The sequence below is a fragment of the Scardinius erythrophthalmus genome (genome assembly GCF_964197995.2).
Source record: "Scardinius erythrophthalmus genome assembly, contig: HAP1_SCAFFOLD_328, whole genome shotgun sequence".
Taxonomy (NCBI): Eukaryota; Metazoa; Chordata; class Actinopteri; order Cypriniformes; family Leuciscidae; genus Scardinius; species Scardinius erythrophthalmus.
The window spans coordinates 22,501-32,500 of NW_028296284.1; the positions used below are offsets into that span (position 1 = coordinate 22,501).

Here is a 10,000-nt window from a genome sequence, read left to right on the forward strand (position 1 = left end):
TTGCGACTTTTTATCTCACAATCGCGAGTTTATTTCTCAGAATTGCGACTTTATATCTCCCAATTGCGACTTTATTTCTCAGAATTGCGACTTTATATCTCGCAATTGCGACTTTATATCTCCCAATTGCGACTTTATATCTCCCAATTGCGACTTTATATCTCCCAATTGTGACTTTATTTCTCAGAATTGTGACTTTATATCTCCCAATTGCGACTTTATTTCTCAGAATTGCGACTTTATATCTCGCAATTGCGACTTTATATGTCGCAATTGTGACTTTGTTTCTCAGAATTGCGACTTTATTTCTCAGAATTGCGACTTTATATCTCCCAATTGCGACTTTATTTCTCAGAATTGCAACATTATATCTCGCAATTGCGACTATTTCTCAGAATTGCGACTTTATATCTCCCAATTGCGACTTTATTTCTCAGAATTGCGACTTTATATCTCGCAATTGTGACTTTATATCTCCCAATTGCGACTATTTCTCAGAATTGTGACTTTATATCTCCCAATTGCGACTTTATATCTCGCAATTGTGACTTTATTTCTCAGAATTGCGACTTTATTTCTGAGAATTGCGACTTTATTTCTCAGAATTGCGACTTTATATCTCCCAATTGCGACTTTATTTCTCAGAATTGCAACTTTATATCTCGCAATTGCGACTATTTCTCAGAATTGCGACTTTATATCACCCTACTGCGACTTTATTTTTCAGAATTGCGACTTTATATCTCACAATTGCGACTTTATTTCTCAGAATTGCGACTATTTCTCAGAATTGCAACTTTATATCTCGCAATTGCAACTATTTCTCAGAATTGTGACTTTATATCTCCCTATTGCAACTTTATTTCTCAGAATTGCGACTTTATATCTCCCTATTGCGACTTTATATCTCGCAATTGTGACTTTATTTCGCAGAATTGCGACTTTATATCTCGCAATTGCGACTTTATATCTCGCAATTGTGACTTTATTTCTCAGAATTGCGACTTTATATCTCCCAATTGCGACTTTATTTCTCAGAATTGCAACTTTATATCTCGCAATTGCGACTATTTATCAGAATTGCGACTTTATATCTCCCTATTGCGACTTTATTTTTCAGAATTGCGACTTAATATCTCGCAAGTGCGACTTTATTTCTCAGAATTGCGACTTTATTTCTCAGAATTGCGACTTTATATCTCGCAATTGCAACTATTTCTCAGAATTGCGACTATTTCTCAGAATTGCGACTATTTCTTAGAATTGCGACTTTATTTCTTAGAATTGCGACTTTATTTCTCAGAATTGCGACTTTATATCTTGCAATTGCGACTTTATATCTCCCAATTGCGAATTTATTTTTCTCAGAATTGCGACTTTATATCTCGCAATTGCGACTTTATTTCTCAGAATTGCGACTTTATTTCTCAGAATTGCGACTTTATATCTCGCAATTGCAACTATTTCTCAGAATTGCGACTTTATATCTCACAATTGCGACTTTATTTCTCAGAATTGCGACTTTATATCTCACAATTGCGACTTTATTTCTCAGAATTGCGACTTTATTTCTCAGAATTGCGACTTTATATCTCCCTATTGCGACTTTATTTCTCAGAATTGCGACTTTATATCTCGCAATTGCGACTTTATTTCTCAGAATTGCGACTTTATTTCTCAGAATTGCGACTTTATATCTCCCTATTGCGACTTTATTTCTCAGAATTGCGACTTTATATCTCGCAATTGCGACTTTATTTCTCAGAATTGCGACTATTTCTCACAATTCTGACTTCATATCTCGCAATTGTGAGAAAAAAATCAGAATTGTGAGATAAAAAGTCGCAATTATTATTATTTATTTATTATTCAGTGGCGGAAACAAGCTTCCATAAAGGACTGAAGTAAAGTGGTACCCAATTTTTTTGCATTACAGTAATAAGAAAATAATGTCACAATACAAAAACAAACACTTTTTTATGCTGTATATAATTTATTTATTTATTTATTTTGATTCTGTGGCGAGTCGCAGGAATCAGTGACGCACGAATATAAAATCTGAACATTTCTGTTTAATTATAATAGCTGAAATATTGAAATAAAATGAATAAATAAAAACAAAAACTGATCTAAAAATAAATGAAACCTAGATTGCAATATTAAACAAAACTAATCAAATGAAAAATGCACTTAAACGGAGGGTCAAATGAATGTGAATTACCGCAGTCTTGGGGTCAGAGAAGGAGTTGAGTCTCCTCATCGACACCTGCCTCGACAGACTGATCATCTCCACCCTGAGACACAAACACCTTCATCATCATCATCTTCACATGAACACAAGGTCAAAGGTCACAGACTCACGTTCTCGCGCTGAGAGCCCTTTTCAGCTTCTTGTTCTTGCGTCTGAGGTGGCAGTTGACGAAGACGATGGTGATCACGACGACGAGCACTAAAGTCCCGACGACTGACGCCCCCATGATGATGAGGAGGCTCTCCGACGGGCTCTTCATCATCTCTGAGAATTCACTGGCACGTCCTGAGAATAAACAACAAAACAGCTACTGAGTTCATTTAAAGGTGCAGTGTGTAAGTTTTAGCGATCCTCCTAAATATTACACACTGCAGCTTTAAAGAGGATCTATTACGCCAGTCTTGATGTTGTTTCTCTACTAGAACAGGTTTTCCTGCTGTAATGTTGATTATTCTCCTCATATTCTCCATTGTTGCGGCTCCTCTCTTCCTAGTCTGTCAGTAACGCTCGGTTTACTTCCTGTCTCTATGAAGCCCCTCCTTCTGAAAAGCACACTGTGCTCTGATTGGTCGGCTGGAGCAGTGTGTTGTGATTGGTCGAGCGCTTCGAGTGTGTTTGGGAAATGCCCCGCCCCTTACCATAACCGCCAGTTTAACACATTACTAACTAACTCAACCAGGCCCCACCTCTTTATTCTGCGCATTAATTATTATAATGAGGAATATTGTGACGTGTTCGTTCCCGGGAGAAAACCAGTGTGTTTTCATGCACTGCTCCATTGGGTTTGCTTCCATAACTTGTCTTCTTTCAGACTAGTGGAAGGAAAACATCCAAAATACAGTTTTATTGCACTCGATCTGTAGATCTCGATCTGTAAAGGTCAGATGGAGTCAGAAATCTCTTTACACCAAACTTTACAGTATTATTCATATCTATATTCATATATCATTCTCATGATGTCTACAACATTTTATTCCTGAAAACATGGTGAAAATGTCTTTATTTCTGTTTGTTGACAATATTTTCTCTAAAATGTCAAAAAAATCTAACTTTTGAGTCTAACTATCCAATATTCAGATTTCTGTATGGAAATGTACGCAAATGAGTGCAGAATTAATTAGACAGTGCTTCATTTGCATATTTAAACACTTTTCAGAAAACCTGTAATACAAAACAATTGTATTAATGTACTGTAAATAAGCCAGTGATATCTAATTAAAATATTTACCCTATTCTTTTGAAATGTCTTAATTTAATTATTATTATTATTTTTATTTTATTTAATTATTTTATTTATTTAATTTAATTATTTGATTTGATTTATTTTCATTTGATTGCCACCACAAGGGGGCAGCAGAATCATGAGAGTTGACATGTTGAGCAAATGAATGTGGAAGCTCTTTTTTATTAAACGAAGGCGGAGTTTCAATTGTTTTCTGAGTCACTGTCGTCTATGATTAAGATCTAAATTTACACTGGAGAAGATCATTATGAGGAAGTCAAAGACGCTTGGGTTGTGTTGTAATAACAGCGCAAACATCCACAGAAAAACCAAGACGGGCCACAACATTAAAAACAGAAATGTTTCCAGAATCAAACATCCTTCTTGTTATTTTAAACACATTTTCTGCTGATCTATTTATACACACTTCACCATAAGCTGAAAACACACCGCCTCAGTGTTTCTGTCTCGTCCTCCAGCACAACATCTAAACATTCTTACATCAAGATTCATTTACTGGAGAAGAAGCAAAATAAAAAAGATATTGTATATATTATGTGATTATTATAAATACTGGGACATGTTTGAGTGTTTATGATAATAAGGATTATTACATTGCATTATTGTGATTAGTGAGACGGTCATAATGTAATTGGGTATTTTGTATACAAACATTATAATAATCACATAAATTATTATGAATTTATATATATATACACTAACACAATATACATAGAAAAAACAGAACAATTTATTTCCCATATATATATATATATATTTTTTTTTTTTGCTTGAAATAAACTATCAATCAATCAAGTAAAAATGTATGAAAATGAAGTGAGTTTGTGCTTCAAACAAGACAATTATCTGCCAATGGAGTCAGAAAAAGAATCTTAGTGTTTTCTGAGCTCAACTTCACCAGAACGAGTCTGTCCTTGTATGGTGATCATCCAGCAATGACATTAATGTGATGTAAGTTGTGTGGGAAACCCATGTGTTTCGTCAGTCAGTGTGATGATCACGTCTGTCATTTGTTCTGAATGTGTCTTTATTAGATTTAACACCTACGTTCGACCTCCCTTCCGATCTCCAGTTTAAACTGGGCTCTCGCGGTGCCCATGATGTTCCCAGTCTTGCAAACGTAAAGACCCTCATCCGACACGTTCAGCGGCCGAACGAACACCAGCCTCTCTCTCTGAACCGACACACCCTCCGGCAGACGCCCGTCCTGCCTGAAACACACACACACACACACACACACACACACACACACACACACTGCAGTCAGTGTCAGTTTATCATCTGTATCGTGTTTTAAAACAATACAAAACAAGTAGAAACACATGCTACACTTTTTTACTGAATCCAGCAGTGTAAATCATCAGTTCTCAGTGTGAATATATAGTAAAGTGTAATTTATTCCTGTGATCAAAGCTTAATGTTTAGCATCATTACTCCAGTCTTCAGTGTCACATGATCCTTCAGAAATCACTCTAGATGTGCATGAGAGCTGATTCTCACTTCCTCCATCAGTATCTGTGTTGAATCTGCTGTAGGTCTTTAAATATCCTCAGACAAGATACATTTACTGAAGAAAATGCAGTGGCAAAATTCGTCACGGACACACCCTGATACCGACACACACTCACACACGATACTGACACACACTCACCCACTCAAGTTCAGTATGGCGTACCACAAGGCTCAGTACTAGGACCGCTGCTGTTCACTCTGTACATGCTATACACACACACACACACACACACACACTCTGTACATGCTACCATTAGGAGATATCATTAGAAAGCATGGCATTAGTTTTCACTGTTATGCCGACGATACTCAGCTCTATATTTCTTCAAAACCTAACGAAACTCACCAATTCACTAAATTAACGGAATGCACAGCTGATGTAAAAACTGGATGACTTGTAATTTCCTACTTCTAAATTCTGAAAAAACAGAGATTCTAATGATTGGACAAAAAAACTTCCTCACGTAATAATCTAGAATACTGTCTAACACTCGATGGCTGCTCTGTCAAGTCCTCGTCGTTGGTTAGGAACCTGTGTGTGTGTGTGTGTGTGTGTGTGTGTGTGTGTGTGTGTGTGTGTGTGTGTGGGTGTGCTCTTTGATACCAATCTTTCATTTGAATATCACGTGTCTAGTATCTGTAAAACCGCATTCTTCTTTCATCTAAATACGTCATATGCTCTCATTGACAAATGCGGAACAGTTAGTTCATGCGTTCATGAGCTCAAGGCTAGATTACTGTAATGCTCTACTGGGTGGTTGCCCTGCACGCTTAATAAACAAACTACAGCTGGTTCAAAACGCAGCAGCTCGAGTTCTTACCAGAACCAGGAAGTATGACCATATTAGCCCGGTTCTGTCAACACTGCACTGGCTCCCTATTAAACATCGCATACATTTTAAAATATTGCTGATTACTTACACTCACACACACACACTCACACTCACTGTCACACACACACATACACACACTCTCTTGCGATCTGGCCGCTGTAACAACGCCAAACACCACATTAAAAAGATCTCGTGTTTCGGACCCTCACTGTAATTATCATCTGAGTATCATGTGACTCCCACAGCCTGTCGCCAGTGCATTCCCCAACAGTACCTGAGTGAAAACACCCTCACAAGGTGCAACATATCATGCTTATTTTAGCATTAGTATTTAGTGTATCTCTTTAATCATACATTACTCAGGCCTGGAAGTGAAACGCCGCCAATCAGAGGATGAGCTTCTGCAGTGTGTGTGTCCAGTTATTATAAATCTTAACACCCCCCCACCCCACCCCACACCACACACACACACACACACACACACACACTCTCATTGTGTTTCTCAATATATTCTCATGCTTTCTTTCTCTTTAACACAATCACAAAGGGCTGTGAACTGCAGAGCGATGCATATTCACATGCTCCTTTCAGGATAACATAAAGCTTCAGTGTCGCGTTGCAACCCGAGAGAAGCGAGAGTTTCATGCAGAAAGAAGGAGAGAAAGAGCAGGATGCTGAAAGATGAGGGTGGGGTGTGTGTGTATCGAGACACGCTGAGCCCTAAATAACCCTCCTGTCCTGTAATGATTGTTTTAACCGGCACAGAAACACAGGATTAAAGATGCAGCGCATCAACTGCAATTAACAGTGTTTGATGCCTCGTCCTGATCCTGCATCCCGTCAGACGCTCTACAGCCTCAAACACTGTGTTTCTGTACAAATAACACATTTACTAGAAGTTAAAAAATTACTTAAGATTTTAGTTCTTGTTTTCTGAAAGAAGCATCAAAACAAAGTGAGTGAGTTATGCTTAAAACGAGAAAAATAAACTTTATTCAAAGGGAGAACAAGATTATTTTTCTGACTCCATTAGCAGATATTTGTTCTTGTTTTCAGCACAAAAAACACAATTTTGAAACATTTTTCATTAAACAAGAATTAATATCTTCAGTCTTTCTTCTTCTCCAGTAAATGTATCTTGATTTAAGAATGTTCAGATATTTGTGCTGGAGAACGAGACAGAAACACTGAGGAGGAACACTAAACACTAATACTAAAAATCGTAAAATAGCATGAATAAATACTAAAATAAATACTAAAATGCAAAAAACTAAAATTTTAATACTAAAAATCGTAATATAGTATGAATAAATACTAAAATAAATACTAATACTAAAATGCAAAAAAATTAAATTTTAATACAAAAAATAGTAGAATAGTACAAATAAATACAAGATACTACAATAAATACAAATACTAAAACAGCAACAAAAAAACTAAAATAATACTAATACTAAAATAGCAAAAATACTTAAATACTAATACTAAAAATCATAAAATAGTACAAATAATTACAAAATACTAAACATAAATACTAATACTAAAATAGCCAAAAACAAACAAAGGCTGTTACAATGAGTTCTGATGAAGAACTAGCTTTAGTTTGTGGCGATAAACGATATTTAATTTCATGTTTTATGATCATGCTGTAATGTTGATTATTCTCCTCATATTCTCCATTGTTGCGGCTCCTCTCTTCCCAGTCTGTCAGTAACGCTCTGTTTACTTCCTGTCTCTATGAAGCCCCTCCTTCTGAAAAGCACACTGTGCCCTGATTGGTCGGCTGGAGCAGTGTGTTGTGATTGGTCGAGCGCTTCGAGTGTGTTTGGGAAATGCCCCGTCCCTTACCATAACCGCCAGTTTAACACACTACTAACTAACTCAACCAGGCCCCGCCCCTTTATTCTGCACATTAATTATTAGCATAACATGCAAGTGTTGAAGTTTACAAAACTGTATATTCGGCGAGTTACTTCGGTGAAATACTGTTGGATGGAGAGAAATTCTGATCACAGTGTTTTGTGTTTTATTTTTAAATGTGTGTTTATAATCTATTTGAGATGTTCATCTGACACACACGACACACACACACACACACACACACACCCTGAGGCTAGAGATCATCAGAAGTCTCGGAGGAACTGTACCTGCTCCAGGTGATGTTCTCCGGAAGAGGGTTCCCCTTCACTGCACACCTGAGCTCTGACCCCACCTGACCGATCCTCCACGAGCCAAAACCAGCAATCTCTGCGTCTGGAGGAACTGACACACACACACACACACACACACACACACACACACACACACACACAGCAAAACTTTACTTTACACTACCGCTAAACTGTTTGGAATGATTAAGATTCAATGTTTCTGAAAGAGGGTCTTCTCTCCAAAGCTGTGTTTATATGATCAAAAATACAGGAAAAACAGTGAAATATTATTCTAATGTAAATCATCAGTTTTCTATGTGAATATATAGTAAAGTGTAATTTATTCCTGTGATCAGATAAAGACGTAAAACATTAATGTGTGTCTGAAACTCAGTTTAAGCACTTCGGCACAATCCGTGTTAAATCCACAGATGAACAGGTTTAACTCCGCTACGGTGACCGGGAGGGGACATGTTCGGCTCACGTTTCTAACTTCAATAGCATTTGAAGACAACGACTTACAGTCATAAAACCAACTGTACATTGTTCATCTAGGTGTCAGGTATGTGACAGTAGTGAAATACATAGCAATATTTACATATGATTTAACAGTTTATTGTCATAAATATCAAAAATATTAAAGGAGTGCATCATACATGAGACCTGGGTGAACAATGTACAGTTGGTTTTATGACTGTAAGTCGTTAGAAGTTAGGAACGTTTATGCCAATGTCGCATGTAATTTTGAGACGGTCCCTAAATATGCGAATATCGAACGTCAAACCAACTTCCGCCAGTGCTAATTTAAGAATGCGCTTCAGGTGTCTTTCACTTATAACGTACCCATGTCTTAGTGCCAAAGACCGCACTATATCTTTATATGACATTCCTAATTTAAAGTAAAATGTTATTTCTTCTGTCAGCGGTAGCCCAGTCTATGGTACGGTTACAGTATTGGCCGCTGTGGCTCCCTCAACATAACTCGTGGCCACGACTTATAATCACGTTCCCACGAGATATTATAACGTTCCCACGACTTAATATCACGTTCCCACGAGTTTATATGTTTTGGCCACGACAAAAATAAGTGAACCGAACATGTCCCCTCCCGGTCACCGTACTCTGCAACTCCTGAACTCCCGCGGCTCGCCTGTCGATGTTCTGCACTGATGTACAGTGTTTACTCTACAGAACTCCATCACGGTGTTCATTACAGCACTGCATTATCTGGAAATGTTGCTATTCTGAGACTTCTTTCAAATATGTTTTTTTCTCCAGTGTAAAAAAAGTCCTGCGGTTCACACACACACACACACACACACACACACACACACACACACACACACACTCGCTCTCTCTCACACACACACACACACACACTCGCAGGGTTGCCAACTTTGGGACTTTGGCTGGAGAGAAATTTTTTGTCCTTGTTTACTTAGTATAAACCCTGATTTATGGAAAAAAAAAAAAACTAATAGAATGGAAACGTGTTTTCAAAATGTACAATTAATTTATTGATTGATCGATTGATATAAAAAAATGAAGATAGAGGTGATTAGCAGATCTGAAGCAGGTTTCAATCCGGTCATGAACCCTAATGCGTATGTCACGTGACAAATGAACGAAAGACTCGGAAGGTAAAGTAATTATATATGTTCCCTGTAAATTATTTTTGACTGCATTATAATGATTTCATAATTTAGAATATGATAAAGACTGTGTAGGTGGATGTGTTCAGGGAATTTGGGTGTTAAAAGTATAACATTTAAAGCCCCTTAAATTAATGAAATGACTCGAAAAAAGATTTGTTCATTTTAATGAGCGAGACCGAACAAGCGAGTGAGTAAAATGATCCGAACTTCCCATCAAGTGCCAGTCTGTTCCTGGTGTCAGTCTTGTTTAGGCCAGTAACTGAAGAGGTTCGCTCAGTATCCGCATTTGACTGTGGCAGGCTCAACACAATCTGGGCAACCTTTCATCATTTGGGGAATTTTAAAATGCCACTCGC

General features: G+C 37.4%; 1 protein-coding gene across 1 annotated transcript in view; it reads right to left on the bottom strand.

Annotated features, from left to right (window-relative positions):
• The window catches only part of LOC308686495 (nectin-4-like), a 35,581-nt gene that overhangs the window by 7,481 nt on the left and 18,100 nt on the right, over positions 1-10,000 (bottom strand). Inside the window, exons 5-8 of the mRNA XM_081394922.1 lie at positions 7,987-8,101; positions 4,542-4,705; positions 2,362-2,536; positions 2,222-2,294 (exon numbers count right to left, since the gene is read on the bottom strand). Coding sequence (XP_081251048.1) covers positions 2,222-2,294; positions 2,362-2,536; positions 4,542-4,705; positions 7,987-8,101 — 527 coding nt within the window. The remainder of the gene's footprint in view (positions 1-2,221; positions 2,295-2,361; positions 2,537-4,541; positions 4,706-7,986; positions 8,102-10,000) is intronic.